General features: G+C 39.7%; 1 protein-coding gene across 1 annotated transcript; it reads left to right on the forward strand.

Moving 5' to 3' along the window:
• The first annotated feature begins 19,262 nt into the window (after window positions 1-19,262).
• LOC104115890 (transcription factor TCP17-like) lies at window positions 19,263-20,636 on the forward strand. The gene has a single exon (XM_009626607.4). The coding sequence runs from the start codon at window positions 19,361-19,363 to the stop codon at window positions 20,480-20,482; it is 1,122 nt and encodes a 373-aa protein (XP_009624902.1). The 5' UTR covers window positions 19,263-19,360; the 3' UTR covers window positions 20,483-20,636.
• Window positions 20,637-21,118: the final 482 nt, after the last annotated feature.

Genomic DNA, 21,118 nt, shown 5'->3' on the forward strand with positions numbered 1-21,118 from the left:
TTATTTCCGTTGGTTGAGTTGCATATTTACTTTGAGACTACGAAACTATATTCCGGGAGATCCCCCTTGTACTGCATATTTACTTTGGGACTACGGAATAGTATTCCAGGAGATCCCCCTGTACTGCATATTTACTTTGGGACTACAGAATGGTATTCCAGGAGATCCCCCTGTACTGCATATTTACTTTGGGACTACAGAATGATATTCCAGGAGATCCCCCTGTACTGCACATTTACGTTTGGGACTTTGAGACGGTATCTCGGAAAAACCCATGTTGTTATCTCTGTGTACTGAGTTGTTGTCTTCTATGATTTCATTCTTGTTAAATTTCAGTCTTTATTTTACTACGGTATTTCATTCTATCTTGTGTTATTATATATATACCAGTAGGGCCCAACCTGACCTCGTCACTACTCGATCGAGGTTAGGCTTGGCACTTACTGGGTACCGATTGTGGTGTACTCATGCTACTCTCTGCACATATTTTTCGTGTGCAGATCTAGGTGCTCCTTATCAGCCACACTATCAGTGAGTAGGGACAGCTTTGGAGACTTCAAGGTATATCTGTCGCGTCCGCAGACCTCGGAGTCCCCTTCTACTCTTCCCCATGTCCATTATCTTCTGTATTTTCTTTTGATAGACTCTAATGTATAGAGACACTAGATTTTCCTTCTGTAGTTTGTGATTCAAGATGTTTTGGTTTTTGGGAATACTGTGTAGTATATTGAGGAGTTGGTTATTGTACATGCCAAGTGGCATGGTATCTAGTTATGTTATTATTGTTACAGTTAATTGTTAAATTTCTGTTTTCATTTCATTATTCCGCAAATGTTAGGATTACCTAGTCGTAGAGAGTAGGTGCCGTCACGATGTCATACGGAGGAGAAATTGGGTCGTGACAGGTAAGATGCACCTGGATCTGCACAAAGACATGTGCGGAAACATAGTATGAGCACACCACAACAGTACCCAGTAAGTGCCAAGCCTAACATTAGTAGAGTAGTGACGAGGTCAGATCAGGGCCCTACTGGAAATAATACGAAACAAGGCAGAAGATATAATAATATAATGAAATGACTCAGAAGTAAACAACGAGAAATTACAGAAAGATAACAACACAACAAATAGAGGTAAACAACAGGGGCGCTCCCGAGGTACCGCCTCGTAGTCAAAAGTAAATACACAACAGGGGCGCTCCCGAGGTACCGTCTCGTAGTTCCAAAAGTAAATATGCAATAGGGGCGCTCCCGAGGTATCGCCTCGTAGTCCCAAAAGTAAATATGCAACAGGGGCGCTCCTGAGGTACCGCCTCGTAGTTTCAAAAGTAAATATACAACAGAGGCGCTCCCAAGGTACCGCCTCGTAGTCCCAAAATAAATATGCAACAGATAACAGATGGGACAATGAAATTACAGCAAGGAATCCTACAGTTAAAGACTGAATACATGATCAAGGAAGCAGAAAATCCAACTAAGCATGTTGCACAAATTACAAGTAAGAGATAAGATACGTAGATATGCGACATTATGCTAAACATGATGACTACACATACTAGAGTAACTCAATTAAGGAATTAAAAAGGAAACTATTTAGCAAGAACCGAATTTTTAACATTTAACCCGAGTATGCACTCGTCACCTCACGTACACGGTCTTCACGTATTGCAAATACCATAACAGTACCAAACCTAAGGAGAGTTTCCCCCACACAAGGTTAGACAAGTCACTTACCTCAAATCTTGCTCAATCAATCAATAAGAACGCCTTTCCCTCGACTTTCCAACTCCGAATGACTCGAATCTAGTCAAAATAATTACATACTATAAATATAACTGTAAGAAACTAATTTAAATAATAAATCTACGACTTTAGTAAAGAATTAAAAATTCGCTCCAAAAAGTCGACCCGGACCCACATCTCGGAACCTGACCAAAATTATAAAATCCAAACACGCATTCGATAACGAGTCCAACCATACAAGAATTACTCAAATCTGGCCTCATTTGTCCTTTCAAAACCCAAGAATTCGGTCTAAGAACTTTCACCATTTCCCCCCAAATTTCTCAACCCAAATCCTTAATTAAATGACGAAATTAATGATAGATTATTGGATACTAATCAAGAATGAGTGTAGAATCCTTACCCAAATATTTTCTCTGAAACTCTCTCGAAACATCACCACAAACCGAGCTCTCTAGATCCAAAAATGGATGATGAAATCAAACCCTCGAAAATCCCCTTTTCTGCCTAGTTAAACCTCTTCTGCAATTCATTTAGCCGCTTTTGCGGTCAGTCAACCGCACCTGCGGAAAGTCACTGACGCTTACCAACCGCTTATGCGGTCGCAAATCCTGCTTCTGCGGGTGCGCATCTGCGCAAACTCGTTTTCTTCTGCGAACCGGCCTCCCCAAGCTCTCTTCCGCTTCTGCGACCTCCTCATCGCACCTGCGACCACTGGCCACCCTCTTCAGCTCCGCTTCTGTGCTCATCCGCTCGCTTCTACGAGCTCGCACCTGCGAGAAAAATTCCGCAGGTGCGAATGCACCAGAAGGCAGAATCCCAACAAATGCTTCAAGTCTAAATTAGATCCGTTAACCATCCGGAATCCACCCGAGGCCCCCGAGACCTCAACCAATTATACCAACCAGTCCTAAAACATCATACGAACTTAGTCGAGCCCTCAAATCACATCAAACAACGCTCAAAATATGAATTGCGCATCGATTCAAGCCTAATGAACTTTAGAACTTCTAACTTTTATATTTGATGTCGAAACCTATCAAATCAAGTGCGATTGACCTCAAATTTTGCACGCAATTCATAATTGACATTACGGACCTATTTCAACTTTTCGGAATTGAAATCCGACCCCGATATCAAAAAGTCCACTCCCAGTCAAACTTTCCAAAAATCATCCAATGTTTCCAACCTTCGCCAATTAACGTCGAAATGACCTACAGACCTCCAAATCAACATCCGGACACGCTCCTAAGACCAAAATCACTCTACGGAGCTATTGGAACCGTCAAAACCCCATTCCAGAGTCGTCTTCACACAAATCAAACTATGATAAATTCCTACGACTTAAACTTCCATTTTAGGGACTATGTGTCCCACTTCACTCCAAAATCAAAAACCAAAAATCAAAAACCAAATCTTCCGGCAAGTCACGTAACCACAAAATGAAATATAGGGAGCAATAAATAGGGGTTCAGGGCTAATTCTCTCAAAATAACCGGCCGGGTCGTTATAGTGCAGAACCTTCATCGATGACATTCATTATCATTAGCACAACCATTGTCATGAACATAGATAAGTTTGGCACAAAATTATCATTTTTATAATGAACTACATAATACAATATCCTAAAACCATAACCTGATATTTTAATTTAACTGCTAATAACAAATTATTAGTTACTACAATTCGTCAAAATTACAATAATATTACAAGATCCATCAGTCCACAAAAAATAATGATAGTAACTAGCTGGTGGATTAGTTGAGTCATAATAGATGGTGAGTTTTCTTATAAAACACAAAAGTTTGGAGTAATTTCTGAAATTGTTTAAAAACCCAACAGTCATATTATGAGCCAAAAACAGGTCTAGAGCTAGTTTTGGAATTTGAAAATTTTATTTTTAAAATTTGTCAAAATATGAATAAAATTTATAAACAAATAGGTTTTGCCAAAAAAACTAAAAAAAAAAAAAAAAATTACCAAAAATCTATGACCAATAGGGGGCTTAGGAAAATTTATAAACTACAGTTCAAATAACACAAGAACTGCAAGAATCTGGCCTCACTGGCTACTTACAGACAGATCCCACTATGCTGAAGACATTTCTATCAGTTATTATGTATATGGATCTCTTGTCAATTTTAAAGATGTTCAGATTAAGACTAAACATATAAGAAGGTGGGCTCTCTCCACATGTCAATTCACTCATTTATCATTGAACTCTGTACTTCAAGCTGTTCTTGGGGTTCCATTTACACAACCAATAAGTATTTTTTCATGTCTGCAATCATAGCGGGTGACTGTTGGCATTTTACTTGCCCCTCTCTTTTCCATTTTCTGAAAGATTCTTTTTTTTTCGGCGGGGAGGGGGGGGGTTTAGGGGTTGGTTATAGTAAACAACATTCTTTTCGGGATCCACGTACAGACTATATTAGACAGTAGGGCAGAGGGTGAAAATTAAGGTAAGATCGAACTTTCGGCGGAGCGAATTTAGAATTTAAACTTTATTTAGAAAATTATTAAATTCGACTAAATTTATACCTTACCATGTACGTCCACCTCTGCTTGTCCGAATAAGTGGCGACAAGAATAATTTCATAGTCGTAGTAAAATTCCTTCCACTATACATATGATAGTGGCGGATCACTATTTTAGTATAAAATTTATCTTAACCTAATATTTTGATGGGGTTTATAAATTTTTATGTCAGTTCATGAAATACAACAAATGTTATGTCTAAACCCGTAATTTTATAATTACAATAATTTTAATGTTAAGAATCTTAAATATTATTAAGAATCTTAAATGTTGAAATTATCAAGTAAAATCTTGAATTCGACCCTATATATGGGCATATATACAAGTTTAAAATCTTAGGAATACAGTGCTATGAACTTAGAAATTTGTACGTTAATCTGACATAACATCATCTACTTTTTTGCTTAACACTTAAACTAATTAATTAGCTTTATAAACACACGCAACTTGGATAATATTTTAATTTCCAAGATGAATGAGAAACTACTTATTCGAATCTAGTGTCAGACCAAGCCAATCAATATGCACACAAACTTTTTACGTTACTTAATTATATATAGCTACTATACATTCTCACCTCATTAGTTAATTGGTTTTATTTTGCTTTAAAATTAGGGGTGGGTGTTCGGACTGTTCGGATTAGTTAGATATGAGATTTCAGTTTAGATTTTCGATTTCGTATTGAAGAAATGACAATTCAAATCCAATCCAAATAAGTTCGGATTGGATCGAATTTTTTAATAAGTTCAATTTCGGATTAATCGGTTCGAATATTATGAATTTTCGGTTTTAAGCGTATAAGTTGAGATGTTTCTACTTTTTACAAAAATGAATATCCAAATGAAGTACTCATGTTAAATTGTCTAAAAAGTTCAACATTCTTGCTGCAATCATCCAGATAAAGTATTCAAGTAATAAAATTATTATTAAAAAAATACAACAAAGACATTAATACGGTCGATAAGAAGTAGCAATAGTAAAATCATGTCCAAATAGAAAGTATTCTGACAGTAACTTAGTAATTAATATTGAATATATGAGATAATATCTAATGACTAGGGTATTGAACTTATTAATATTCGCATATGGATAATGGATTAAATATAAAGTATAAAAAATTCGAAGTACCAAATTTAATATCCAATCCGAAATTCAAAAATTTTAAAAATTAAATCCAAAATCCAATCTGTAATCCGAAAAACCAAACCAAAAATTTAAAAAATTCGGATTTGGATTTGGATTTGGCTAAATTATGCCCACCCCTAATTAAAATAGAGACTGATATGTACTATTTCAAAAAGGTGGAATGGAGTCACGTGACAAAGGGGAAAAGGATCTTAAGTAGTGCAAGTAATTAATTGAAGTCAATTATGTAGTTTATGCCCCTTTTTAGCTTTTAGGCTGAGTTATAGTTGCAATAAATTAGCAAAGGTGTAGGGAATACAATAATGATTTAGACATTAAAAGGATCTATAAACTCATAAACTGACTAATTAAACTAGATTAGTCTTACTGAGTTTTGCTTAATAATTGAGTGTCTACTTAAGCTTAGCATCGGCAATTCAGATTGAAATATTCTTTTAAGATATTTTAGTATCTTTTTATAATAGAGAAGATTATTCAAGATGGGGGAATCATGGATACCATTCATTATTGCCGAGAATTAAACGTGAGATTAGGAAGATATAGACTGTAATATTAAAATAGGAAAATAATATTGTATAACCGTTTTCAAATAATAGCCAAAAAATATTTTTTTGTATATATATAAATTTTATATAGTTTTGTGGCTACCGAATATAAATAATTTCGGCCACAGACTAAAAGTGATGTTTGACTTACTAAAATCACAAATCTAATTATGTCCAGGCAATAAAAAACTTTATTTATTTTATTATTTTATACAGAAACAAAAGAGAAGAACACTAACCAAAAAAAAGAACTCGCAAATTAAAGTTGGGTGATAAAGACCATGCACATGCACGCATGCAATTTGTCCTTGATCTTTGAATTTAGGAGGATCCTACTTAAGGGGTTCCACTCCTTTTATATACTCTTTGTTTAGTTTTAAGGCAAAAACTATATAAACGATCAATACATTTTTATAATACAAATGCTAATTGATAATTCGATCATAAAAATGAAACGATATTCATTTTAATTTACATGATAGTGTTTGATTAAGTATGAAATTTAAGATAGAAAGAATTTTTTATGTATGACCGTAAATATTATTGTTAAGAATAAATTAAGATGAATAAAGTTATATTATTTCTAAATATAAAAAAGTATGTCACAGATTAAACTATTGACAAAATATACTTCTATTTGAGAATCGTGACTAGCTGGTGTTACTTGCAAACAAGTTATGAATTGACAGAAAAACAGCAATAACTATTTGAGCGGAAGGGGTTTGGTACTGAACACTACTGAATGGATGTCACAAGAAGATAAAAGTGTGAATCCCAAGACTGAACTGAGTTGTCTACTTTAATTTACTTGCTTGGGACATAGTACAATTGGTTTTAGGGGTCCACGCTAGGAGATTTAATAAAATTGAAACGATAAAAAATTAGTATGATTTTTGCATAAATATGACACGTACAAATCGAATTGGCTTCGGGGAATTTCGAGTGGGGAGGGGCGACGGAGAGAAGAAGAGCAAAATATTATATCGTGGAAAATATTATCACCCTAATTATTCTTGATATAATCTATTCCAAACTAACATTTATGCGTGAGAAAGTTACTATACGTATTGCTAACGTTAAAATACTAGTAATATTTTCATTTTGTTTCTTATCTATATATACATATCAAGTAAAATGAATTCAATAAAACGAGTGTCCTGTGACACTGCTTGGGACAATGTAATGATGAGGATATCCGTTCCTGAGCATCGCGCTAGCTAGAAAACCCACTATATAGGTATTTACCCGAAAAACAGATAGAGTTGAATTAGTACGTAGTTCTAAGGGTATGTGGTATAACTTGACACAAATCGTAAGAGTAAAATGGAAATATCGAATATTGATTGCGAAGAATGAAAAATAAGTAAAGTTGGAAAGAAGATGATTTATGGATTAAGCAAGATGAATCAATCTATGTAGCTAAAAAAGGATAACTCTTCAATGTAGGAGTGTATAATCTCTCAGTTACCATGTATGTAGAAACTTGGTCTTTACAGAAATAGTAACCAACCCCTTTACAGTGGAGGGATCCTACTTTAGATACAATTAAAAATACATAGTGGGAGACCCATGATAAATCAGTTTTTCCATAATTCCTGCCAGGATTCTCTCCACTAGTGCGGTTGCAACGGCTCTTGTCTATGAGCCCGATATTGACTCAAGCTCAATACTGACTCGAGCTCTCGATCTTGACTCGAGCACGATTCTGATTCGGAGCCTTGTATTGATTCAGGGACATTATTGGTCGGTCTCTGCCTCGTAAATTCGATAACTTCATCATAGTTCGATTTGGATTCGAACTCGATAATGATATCGAGCTCGACATTGATCGGTCCCTAGGGCTCGAAGCTTGATGACCTGACTTCGGACCTCAATCTGATCTTTGATCCAATGCATTACCATTTCAACCAGTTCGTACGAAGGACTAACCAGTTTTGACCGTATACAGATAATCCCCTCGTTTCTTGGGAAGGATATAGCGAGAAACGACATGATTTTTCAATGGTACGATTAGATATATACTGACGTTTGCATCGAGTCCGATCATGACGTGCGTGATAGCTGTCACGTCAGTTCAGCTTACCTAGACATTTAATGCGTGTCAGACGATGGTCGGCTATTATCAAAATTGAACCGACATAGCTATACCTATAAATAACCCCCTTTTCACTTTTAATCACTTTTACATCTTCAAACTTTAAATCTTCTAACTTCTTTCTCACACCTTCTGAATTCACTCGCAAATCTGTGATTCTTCTCTGCAAAATCTTTCTTCAAAAATACCAAATCTTTGTTACCTCCTTCTATTCTCGATCTTTAAATCCAAAAATGGTGAAAATATCAAAAACCATTCCTCAGAAAGAAAAAGATTCTTCTTCACAGCCTGCCGCCGACAAAACACCGGTGGAGCCACGGCCTGAGGAATGCGTTCCTGGGGCGTGTGTTCTTACGTCTGACTTTAAGGTCGACAAAGGCTCATCGGTTCCCGGCCGATGTGAGCCAGTATCGAGGTATATGTGTTCGATAACCGAGAGGCACCTCGAATAGCTAAAGAAAGATTGCAATTGGCAGAACAAAGAAATAGTAATTCTGTCTTCTGAAGAAGATATCACCACTTACGTGAAAAGGTTTTTAAGTGTGTATACTTATCCTTTCACGTTAGGTCCCCTCGATCCTGTTATTATTGATTTCTGCTGTCAATAACAAATAACCCTAGGCCAGATACATCTTTCTTTTTGGCGGATCGTTATTTTTATCCGTTACTTCGTGAAAAAAATTGAGGGAATGCCTTTCACCCTCGACCATCTCATCCGATTGTACTGCCCTCGCCTCTTTCGAGGCGGGTTAATAAAACTTCAGCATCGGGCTATCAAGGTTCTGTTCTCAAGTATAAACGAGGACAGAGATCGAGGCTGGATGGGCAGGTTCGTTCGAGTAAAGACTTCGGACCTGATTCCGACTGAAAATATGCCTTTTCCCGAGGAGTGGAACATGTAGCGTAAGTGTAATTCTATTGTTATCTCCTACTATTTTTCCCCTTCATTCCTTTTCTCACCGATATCCCCCTTTTTGCGATGCAGCGGTTCCTTGGATGCCCGGTGTATTCCCCGATCTCAAGAACTAGGTACGGGATCTAGCTTCGACCTCCACATACGCCGAGCGATTGTGGCGTGATTTGTCAAAGGGCCGATGGGAGGCCGAAAATCATGGTGAGCCTCTTTCTCGTATCTTTGGTAGTTCGAACGAGATGCTTTCCATATACTTAAATCAATTTTCCTGTCTGTAGGTGTGAGCAAAGATGCGGTTTTGAGGCCCTCATCCGTCGAGTAAGAGGCTTCGGCCTCTGATCCAAAACCGGTGAAGGATAATAAGAGAAAAAGGGCCTCCGCCTCCGAAGATCCAAAAACGAAGGCGAGGATGGCTAGTAAGCCGAGGAAGAATACCATTCCTTTGACCGTAGAATTAGTTCTGCATCTAAGGGATGAAGATGAAAAAGAAAAAGAAAATGATGGGTCCGTGCTGGTGGCCCGAATGAAGAAAATCATCGATGCCCCAAAGGCAGCTGAATCGATGGTGATTTATAAAGCTCCACCTCAGACTGAGGAGATATTGGAGGAAGGTTCGGGCAGAGTCCCCAAATCATTAGAGATCGAGGATGCTTCCCACCGAAGTCAACAAACGGTGGGTATATCGGAAGGGGCCGGTCCTGAAGCTCTCCGAACTGAGGAGAACGCCCCAAGCGAGTCGCTTGGGAAAATAGTAATCGGAGACTCACCCACTCTCCCTGCCTTTTTCGAAGGGGAGATTCGGGAAGCCCAAGCTTTGGGGGCCCTCGAGATGAGCCGGTCTCATGAAGGGGAGGACCCCTTCTGTGATTTGTTTACTAGGCTCGAGGACGTTGCTGGCCCTAGTGATTTGTCGGGCCTTTTTTGCGAAGTGCAGCAAGCTCTGAATCGGGTAAGCTTTAACTTTATTCGTTGATATTACTCTTATGTTTTCTATTCTTTTCTAACTTCTTTTCTTCTTTCTTCGCAGGACGTGACGGTTCATCGAGAAGCATGTTCTCGGTCTCGAGTTGAGCTACATCGATTTGAGGCCAACCTCCGATGGATTACAGAGGAGAACAACTCCCTCAGACTTCTTTCCGGGCAAAGAAAAGAAGAAATCAAAGGCCTTCGAGCTGAGTTGGCCAAGGCTCATCAAGACCAGACCGACCTGATCGAGCAGGTAATGATAATATTAAGAACTCATGGGCTTGATTCAGGATTGGAGGCTATTATTTTGATCTTATAGCTGCAGCAGAAACTCGAGACGATCGGGCAGCTTCGTGAGGAAGTTGATATAATAAGGGCGGAGACCATGGGATGGAAAGATGGCATGGACCGTCTTGCTGCAGAAAAAGAGACTGTTCGGGCCCAATTGTCATCAACTGCAAGCCAACTTCAAGGCATGAAGGAGAAAAGCTCAGTTCAAGCGAGAAGAATAGAGGAACTCGAGGCTCGGTTGGCCTCCGAACTTGCCAGGGCCAAATCTGATGCCGAAAAAGCAAAGTCCTATGCGGATGCATTAGTGGCCGTCTATCGGGCAGATGCTAAAGCTGCTCATGTACAATCAAGAGAGGCAGCCGAGACCGCCAAACACTCCAGCACATTGGGTTGCTAAACTTGCTAAATGCCGATCTCGGAGGGAGACCCTCGAAGATATCCATGCTCGAGGTTTCAATCTCACCGAAGAGATAAAAAGAGCTAAAGAGCTTGAAGCCGATGATGAAGCCTTGGCTTACGATGATGATGATGGTAATGATGATGGTGATGATGATGGCAATGATGGGAGCAAGAATGGGTCCGAGAGCGGGGAGGAGCCCGATGGAGAAGAGACTGCCCCCGTAGATAAACAAGAAACTTAGCCCTTAGTTTTCATTTTGGTTTTTTTGTGCAGCGTCCTGTTCGAACATTGTAAATATTCTTGTATATATAAAGATCTTTTCTTTTCCTGATTCGCCTCCATTTTATTCTCTGTCTTGAGAAGATTTTGTTTCATTCATGCCTTATGAAGTTTTTCATAAGGCTTTAGGCAATTTGATCGAATTTGGATCTTGTAGCCTTTATAACTGAGTGAGTGCTTGCTCAAACTCGAAATAAGGTTGCCCATAGGCTTAGTAGTCGAGTTGAGTGATTTTTTGAACCTGAAGTAATGTAGCCCATAGAATTAATGGCCGAGCGAGTGTTTGCTCGGACTCGAAATAAGAGTAGCCCATAGGCTTAGTAGTCGAGTCAGTGATTCGAACTCGAGGTAATGTAGCCCGTAAGCTTAATGGTCGAGTGAGTGTTTGCTCGAACTTGAAATAAGAGTAGCCCGTAGGCTTAGTAGTCGAGTGAGTGATTCGAACTCGAAGTAATGTAGCTCACAGGCTTATTAGTCTAGTGAGTGATTCAAACTCAAAGTAATGTAGCCCGTAGGTTTAATGGTCGAGTGAGTGATTGCTCAAACTCGAGATGATGTAGCCCGTAGGCTTATTAGTCGAGTGATTGATTCGAACTCGAAGTAATGTAGCTCATAGGCTTAATGGTCGAGTGAGTGTTTGCTCGAACTCGAAATAAGAGTAGCCCGTAGGCTTAGTAGTCGAGTGAGTGATTCGAACTTGAGGTAATGTAGCCCGTAGGCTTATTAGTCGAGTGAGTGATTCGAACTCGAAGTAATATAGCCCGTAGGCTTAATGGTCGAGTGAGTGATTCGAACTCGAAGTAATGGTCGAATGAGTGTTTTCTCGAACTCGAAATAAGAGTAGCCCATAGGCTTAGTAGTCGAGTGAGTGATTTGAACTCGAGGTAATGTAACCCGTAGTCTTAATGGTCGAGTGAGTGATTGCTCAAACTCGAGATGATGTAGCCCGAAGGCTTATTAGTCGAGCGAGTGATTCGAACTCAAAGTAATGTAGCCCGTAGGCTTAATGGTCGAGTGGTAGTCCCCGATTTGTGGGGAAATCATTGGCCCTTGAGCCTGTTTGCGTAATAGATCATGAAATAGAGGACGGAACGAGATATGGGCAAAAAAGTTTCTTCTCAAGTTGTTATACATGTGTTTATATTTTATACCAGGGATCTAGCAATATACATGAGCATGGTTCGTTTTGACCATTTGGCTCTTACAATTTTTCCTTTCAGAACCCTGTTATTATGAAGTAACTTTCTTGCATCGAACTTGATATATTTGAGGGTAATGCCCCACCACTATTCGAGGTTGATTGTAAAGAGGCCTTGGATACTGTTAAATCGTTCTAAGTTAGCGCGATCAATGGTTGCCTCATTAAAAACCTTGCCAAAAAACCCATTTGGGATAAAACCGGTCTAAGAGAAAAAGAGTGCAATGTGTGCTTTCAGACTTAAGGCTTCGTGTTGAATGATCCATCATTGTTCTTTGATTGAACTCCTGCAAGGGTTAGTTTCGAAATATAAATGAACATGGAAGGGTTGTACCTTAGCAGTAGTATCATTTTAGGTGTGACACATTCCAATTGCTTGGTAGTTGTTAGCCGTTTATAATACCGAGTTTGTAGGATCCTTTACCGACGTTTTCGAGTACTTGATACGGTCCTTCCGATTTCGGACCCAGTTTTCCTTCGTTTGGATTCCGGGTGCTGAGGGTGACTTTCTTTAGCATTAAGTCCCCGATTTTAAAATGGCAAAGATTGGTTCTTCGATTATAGTATCTTTCGATCCGCTGCTTTTGGGCGGCCAATTGGACGAGAGCGGCTTCTCATTTTTCATCCAATAATTTGAGGCTAGCATTCATAGCCTTGTGATTTTATTCTTCTGTTGTATATCGATGCCTGGCATTGGGTTCCCCGACTTCGACTGGAATCAAGGCTTCAGAGCCATATTCTAAGGAGAACGGGGTTGCCCCCGTACTGGATTTTGATGTTGTTTGGTATGCCCAAAGAACTTCGGGCAGGATTTCTCTCCATTTTCCCTTAGCATCGTTCAACCTTTTCTTTAGATTTTGAATGATAGTCTTGTTTGTTGATTCGGCATGTTCGTTCCCACTAGGGTGATACAGTGTCGATAATATCCTTTTTATTTTTTGGTCTTCGAGGAATTTCATCACTTTGCTGCCGATAAATTATTTCCCATTGTCACACACTATTTCGGCGGGTATCCCAAATTGACATATGATATGATCCCAGATGAAGTCTATAACCTCTTTCTCTCTCTTTCTCGAATGCCTGTGCTTCAACCCATTTAGCGAAATAGTCAGTCATATACAAAATGAACTTAACTTTAACTAGGGCCGATGACAGAGGGCCGACGATATCCATTTCCTATTTCATGAATGGACATTGGGATAGGATTTAGTGAAGTTGTTCTCCGGGTTGATGGATTATCGGTGCAAACCTTTGACATTTGTCATATTTTCGAACAAACTACTTTGCATCTTTGTCCATATCGATCCAATAATATCCCGCTCTGATTATTTTTTGGACTAATGAATCGGTGCCGGAATGATTTCCATAAGTACCCTCGTAAATCTCACGTAGGACGTAGTCGGTGTCTCTTGGACCTAAACATACTTCCAATGGTCCATCGAATGTCCTTCGGTATAATGTTCCATCTGTAGTCAATGTGAATCGAGTAGCTTTGGTTCGTAGGGCCCTCGAATATTTAGGGTCCGATGGGAGTTTTTCGTTCTCCAAGTATTCAATATATATATTCCTCCAATCCCGGGTTAAGCTTGTAGAATTTATCTCGGCATGACCTTTCTCGATCACGGACCTCGAGAGTTGAACGACAGTCCCCGAGCTGATCTCATCCTCCTCGACCGATGATCCCAAATTTGTAAGTGCATCGGCTTCACTGTTTCATTCTCGAGGTATATGCTGTAAAGTCCATTCTTTGAAATGGTGCAAAGTTACCTGTAGTTTGTCCAAATACCTTTGCATTCTATCCTCATGAACTTTGAAGGTTTTGTTTACTTGATTTACCAAAGAGTCACACTTGGCTTCAATGACTTCTGCTCCCAAGCTTTTAGCTAGTTCGAGACCTGCAATCATGGCCTCATACTCAGCCTCGTTGTTAGTCAACCTAGTAGTTTTGATAGATTGCCTAATAGTGCTACCCGTAGGCGGATTTAAGATGATGCCTAGCCCGGACCCCTTTACGTTCGAAGCCCCGTCTGTGAAAAGGGTCCATACCCCCGATGATGTACCCGATTTCAATGAGAGTTCCTTTTCGACTTTAGGTACGAGGGTTGACGTGAAATCGGCCACAAAGTCCGCTAAAATCTTAGACTTGATGGCCGTCCGAGGTTGATATTCGATATCGTACCCACTAAGTTTGACGGCCCATTTGGCCAATCGGCCTGATAGTTCGGGTTTGTGCAAAATATTATAAAGTGGGTAAGTGGTTAATATGCATATGGGGTGACATTGAAAGTATGATCTTAACTTTCTAGTGGCGCTTATTAGTGCGAGTGCCAATTTCTCTAAGTGTTGGTATCTAGTATTGATTCCCCTAAGGTTCGACTTACATAATAAACGGGAAATTGTGTACCTTGCTCTTGTCGAACTAGGACACCACTTACCATGATTTCCGATATTGCCAAGTATAAGCAAAGTTTCTCATCTGCCTTTGGGGGTGTGAAGCAGTGGTGGGCTCGATAGGTATCGCTTCAATTCCTCCAATGCCTATTGGCATTCCGGGGTCCAGGCAAAATCGTTCTTCTTTTTGAGTAGAGAGAAAAGTCTGTGACTTCGATCTGACGACCTTGAAATGAATCGGCCTAAGGTAGCAATCCGTCCCATTAGCCTCTGCACGACTTTTACACTGTCCATGATGGCGATGTCTTCGATGGTCTTGATTTTATCGGGGTTGATCTCGGTCCCCCGATTTGATACCATGAAGCCAAGGAACTTGCCCAAACTAACCCCGAAAGAACATTTCTCGGGGTTGAGCTTCATGTTGTATTTCCTTAAAATCTCGAACGTTTCCTGCAAATGAGCCAAACGATCCTCTGTGCACAGGGACTTAACTAGCATGTCATCAATATAAACTTCTATTGATTTACCTATTTGTTCCTCGAACATTCTATTTACTAGGCGTTGGTAAGTAGCTCCTGCATTTTTTAGCCCGAAAGGTATTACATTATAACAATATGTTCCATACTTGGTGATAAATGAAGTTTTTTCTAGGTCCTCCGGGTTCATTTGGAATTGATTATACTCGGAATAGGCATCGAGAAAAGTAAGGATCTCGTGGCCGGCTGTGGCATCGATCATGCGATCAATGTTAGGCAGCAGAAAAGAATCTTTGGGGCATGCCTTGTTTAGATCCTTGTAATCTACACATATTCTAAGTTTGTTCCCCTTTTTAGGGACTACAACTGCATTGGCTAACCATTCGGGGTATTTCACCTCCCGAATGGACCCTATTTTAAGAAGTTTAGTTACCTCGTCCTTTATGAATGCGTGTTTTACCTCAGACTGGGTTTTTCTCTTTTGCTTCACTGATCTGAACCTAGGGTCCAGGCTTAGCCGATGCGTCGTTATATCCGGTGGGATCCCTGTTATATCTAAATGGGACCAAGAAAAATAATCTATGTTATCGATTAGAAATTGAATAATCCTTTTCCTGAGTTCGGGGGTTAATCCCGTTCCCAGGTATACCTTTCGTTCGGGCAAATGCTCGATTAGTATGACTTGCTCCAGTTCTTCAATCGTTGATTGGGTAGCGTCGGAATCATCGGGGACCACGAAGGATCGAGGGATCCTTTGATCATCATCTTCGTCAATCTTCTGATTTTCTAGTTATGTTAAAGCTGGCGTTTGTGATTGCTATTTGGCATTTCGTTCCCCTTTTGAGTCAGACCCATTTATTGATGAAGGTGAGGATATCAGAATTGCTTCTTCGACGGCAAACATTTCTCTCACGGCCGGTTGTTCTCCGTACACTTCTTTGACTCCCTCCGATGTTGGGAATTTAAGAACCTAGTGAAGGTACAACTCTCATGTTATGGATCCATGGCCTTCCAAAAAGGGCGTTGTACCTCATGTCACCCTCTATTACGTGGAACTTCATTTCCTGAATGGTCCCGGCCACGTTTATCGGCAGAATTATCTCGCCTTTGGTGGTTTCACATGCCATATTGAATCCGTTTAGAACCAGGGTTGCGAGTATGACCTGATCCTGTAGACCGAGCTGTTCTACAACCTTCGATCTAATAATGTTGGTCGAGCTACTTTGATCAATTAACACACGCTTAACTTTAGTTTTATTCATAAGTACGGATATTATCAGTGCATCGTTATGAGGTAGCATGACTCCTTCTGCATCTTTATCATTAAAGGACAAGGTTCCTATGGGTGCGTAATCCTGAGTTCGAGGTCGTTTTTCTCTCACAACCGATGTCTTAGTGCGTTTAAGCATCGACCCTTGAGGGGTATCGACGCCGCCGATGATCATGTGGATGATGTGTTGTGGTTCTTCCTGTTCTCTTTGTTTCCCGAAATCCCTATTTTTGAAATGGTTTTTGGCCCTGTCGCTTAAAAATTCTCGAAGGTGCCCTTTATTGATTAACCGGGCTACCTCCTCTCTTAGTTGCCTGCAATCTTCAGTTTTGTGGCCATGGGTGCCATGATATTCGCACATTTGATTGGGATTCCTCTGGGCAGGATCGGTCTATATGGGTCGAGGCCATTTAGTGTCTTTGATGCGTCCGATAGCCGACACGATGGCGGATGCATCAATGCTGAAGTTATACTCCAATAACCGTGGCGCTTCCTTAGGTCCGGTAGGTCTGTCGAACCCATTTCTGTTCATCAGCCCCCGAGACCCTTGACCTCGATTATTTCTTTTGTTGCCTTGTCCGGGGTTACGTCTCGATTCATTGATTCTGTGGTTTCCACTATACGGTCAGTATCGGTCCCTGATCGGACCTTGTTCTCGATTGATATCCCTTCTAGGAGCGGGTTCAGACCCCAACTGATCATCTTCGACTCTAATTTTTGATTGGTACCGATTATGCACGTCGGCCCAAGTAATAGCTGGGTACTCGATCAGGTTATGCTTCAATCGCAGTGAAGCCGTCGAACTTCGTTCGTTCAAACCTTGAGTGAAAGCCTGAACAGCCCAATCGTCTGTGACTGGTGGCAGATCCATTCGTTTTATTTGAAAACGAGATACGAATTCCCTTAGAATCTCGTTATCCTTTTGTCTTACCTTGAACAAGTCCGACTTTCTGGTTTCGATCTTTATGGCCCCAGCGTGTGCTTTTACAAAGGAATCTGCAAGCATAGCAAAAGAATCGATAGAATTAGATGGTAAATTGTGATACCACATCATTGCTCCCTTTGACAGGGTTTCACCGAATTTCTTCAATAATACGGATTCGATTTCATCGTCCTCTAGGTCGTTCCCTTTGATGGCACATGTGTAAGAGGTGACATGTTCGTTGGGGTCGGTAGTTCCGTTATATTTAGGAATCTCGGGCATTCAGAATTTCTTTGGGATCGGTTTAGGAGCCGCGCTGGGGGGGGGGGAAGGCTTTTGTACGAATTTTTTGGAATCTAAGCCCTTCAATATCAGTGGTGCCCCCGGGATCTGATCAACCCTGGAGTTATATGTTTCCATCTTTTTGTCGTTTGCCTCGATCCTCCTTTTACCTGATTCTATTCGTTTGGTCAGTTCTTCAAACATCTTAGCAATTTCGGGATTAGTCCCCGACTCTTCCTCATTTGACCTTATTATAGCTGGTTCCGTTCTGTGGACAATTTCTCAGGGTGGACTGGGCTCCGGCATGCTCGGTATCTGGGTTTGACTCTGTAACTGAGCTATTGCTGCCTGTTGAGCTTGCAACATTTTGAAAATCATGCGCAAGCTGACGTTGTTTTCTTCGACGTTATGGGTATCTCGAGCTGCAGATCGAGTGCCACTATGAATGTTATTTTCAGATTCAGAATGTAGGTTTGCCTTAATGGCCACATGCGAATTAATGTCTAATGGCACTTCGACTCGAGCCTCAACGGCGTCGACAAGCGGCCTTTCGGTCCTGGGCGTCAAGTTGTTGTTTTCATCTTGAAGGCCGGCTTCGTTGTCGATAGGTAAGGCCATTTAATTGATAGTTAGTCATTGCTAATCTGAAATCAAAGACACTTCCGGAAACAATCGTACAATGGCGTGTTTTGCGGATTTGTATCAAATAACCACTGTTATCCTTAGCCCCACGGTGGGCGCCAAACTGTTTACCCAAAAAACGTATATAGTTGAATTTGTATGTAGTTCTAAAGGTATGTGGTATAACTTAACACAAATCGTTAGAGTAAAATGGAAATATAGAATATTGATTGCGAAGAATGAAAAATAAGCAAAGTTGGAAAGAAGATGATTTATGGATTAAGCAAGATGAATCAATCTATGTAGCTAAAAAGGATAACTCTTCAATATAAGAGTGTATGGTCTCTGAGTTACTATGTAGATAGAAACTTGGTCTTTACAGAAATAGTAACTAACTCCTTTATAGTGGATGGATCCTACTTTAGATACAATTAAAAATACATAGTGGGAGACCCATGATAAATTATTTTTCCATAATTCCTGCCAGGATTCTCTCCCCTAGTGCGGTTGCAACGGCTCTTGTCTATGAGCTCGATATTGACTCGAGCTCGATACTGACTCGAGCTCTCGATCTTGACTCGAGCTCGATTCTGATTCGGAGCCTTGTATTGATTCGGGGACAGTATTGGTCGGTCTCTATCTCGTAAGTTCGATAACTTCATCATAGTTCGATTTGGATTCGGACTCGATAATGATATGGAGCTGGACATTGATCGGTTTCTAGGGCTCGAAACTTGATGACCTGACTTCGGACCTCAATCTGATCTTTGATCCAATGCATTACCATTTCGACCGGTTCGTACGAAGAACTAACCGGTTTTGACCGTATACAATAGGTTTAGTGCTCCAAGCTTGTCCAAGAGGATTACATTCTCGAATTATGAACTTGAGATCTCTACTTAAAAAGGTGGATGGACATTTACCATTCTACCATACCCCACTGATTATATATATACCAGTTATTCAGTCTTTGTAACTATGTATACTTTATTGGCAATTAGTAGACAAACATAAACAAACTAGGATATTTACCTGCATGACATCTATTTCCTATTCTATAGGAGTATTTAACAAAACAGTATGATTTTTTCGCTATATTTCAGTATTTACTATAATTTTTATAGCTGTTACAAAGTACAAGCTAGTGGGAAGCTAGTATTTGAGGGCCCAAAGTCACTGCTCTTTTGTATAAAGCAATTGTCAAGCCCCAACTACACTTGAAAAAGTTAAAAGTCAATAACTAGAAGAAATCAAGAAGAAAATTACTTCAAATCTGGTTTCTCCAATGAATCATCAACTTCAAGTATCAGATAAAGAAGACAAATCCTCATCATCAGAAGAAGAGGAAGAAGAAGAAAAAGAAAAGGAAGAGGATTTTTTTCAAGAAAATATCCTCCAAATTCATTACCAAAACCAGCATTTCCACCAATTCTACCAAAAACAAACAGATTCCCACTACGCAAAATGGGCTAATTTCACTTCCCCTGCTTTAGTCCCAAAGCACCAAAATAACACACAATGTCCAAGTTACAAAGAAGAAATCAAGAAAGTATCACCAAAAAAGAAGCCAAAGAGAACCAACACAGATGTGATAGAAGTCCACAGAAGCCGCATTGTCCGAGCTACAGGACGAAAAGACCGGCACAGCAAGGTTTCAACAGCTAGCGGCCCGAGGGACAGGCGAGTGAGGCTCTCACCAAACACTGCAATTCAATTTTATGATGTCCAAGATCGACTTGGCTATGACCGTCCAAGTAAGGCGATCGATTGGCTAATTAAAAAAGCTAAAGCTGCAATTGATGCACTTGAAAATAATCCCTTTCAAGTGTTTTCCAGACAGATTGACTCGACAAATAAAGCATTGAATTGGCGAACAATAAATGTTGAAAACGAAGAAGGCCAATTTGCTCTTGACCAGAGTCCAAAAGTTAGTCAAGAATATAGTGACATTCCAAAATATGAATGTGGAGTTCAGAATGACAGCCCAATTGGGAATTTGAGCTTGCTTTCATCAGCTAATGACCCCAAGATTCAATTTGTAAGTGATTTTCAGAGATACCAACAAGGCCATTTTCACTCAGATACCAAAAAGCAAGCTCAAGACAGCTTTTTCAATTTCCAGTCATCCCAAGATCAGTCCATTCTTTCTTCAAACAACAATTTAGAGTTAAGAGAGGATTCAACATTCAGCTTTTTATCACATAACTTCCCCTCAGTTTTAGGCCAAAACCAGCTGTTTTATCAGAGGGAATCCCTTCAGTCCAGTGCTTTTAGTGTTCCATTGAACACACAGTTTCAGACTGTTTCTTATGCTAACAATGGATTTGTCAATGAAGAAGAGGAACATGGTACATTTTCCACTCCTTCAGCCATTAATGCAACTACACTTCTACATTATCAAGATTAGCTTTTCACCAAGTCCATTTCCTGCATTATTACATTTCTTGGAGCTGAAATATTTGTGAGTAAGATGTTATGTATAATTCCTATTATAGAAAGGAAATATTTCAGGGTACATCTTATCAGTCTCGTCAATGCAAAGTCGTTGTTCATGCTTCAAATCTTTTTATATGATTTTAAACAATCTTCATAATAAATGACTTTTGTGTTTGACTTAGTTTCAAGATCCATTTTTTTTTAATAGTGTAAGCACTTTCAAGATCAATTTTAGATAGTTGTAAATGTCACGCGCTTGGACAAGTTCATCAAGTTCTTGTTAAGACATATAATAGCAGTATAAATTAAGTATCGCAAAAGCATACCTGGTCCTAACAGAGGCGGGTGTAGAGCAGTGATATCGGGATCATAACCCAGTATAATACAAACTTATGTTTAAAAATTCATTAAAATTATAAAAATTAATAGTTATAAACTCATGACTTTTTAACGTATAGTGAATTTAACAACGCTAAGAACCTTAAATATTGAACACGTAAAACATATGTTCTTCTGAGTTCTAAGTCCAGATAAAAGAGAAGATTTGCAGTAAGTTTGTAAACAATTGTATAAATATTGGAATGCCTGTTGAATTGAGAAACCAGAA

Source organism: Nicotiana tomentosiformis, chromosome 8, assembly GCF_000390325.3.
Source record: "Nicotiana tomentosiformis chromosome 8, ASM39032v3, whole genome shotgun sequence".
In the NCBI taxonomy this organism is placed as follows: Eukaryota; Viridiplantae; Streptophyta; class Magnoliopsida; order Solanales; family Solanaceae; genus Nicotiana; species Nicotiana tomentosiformis.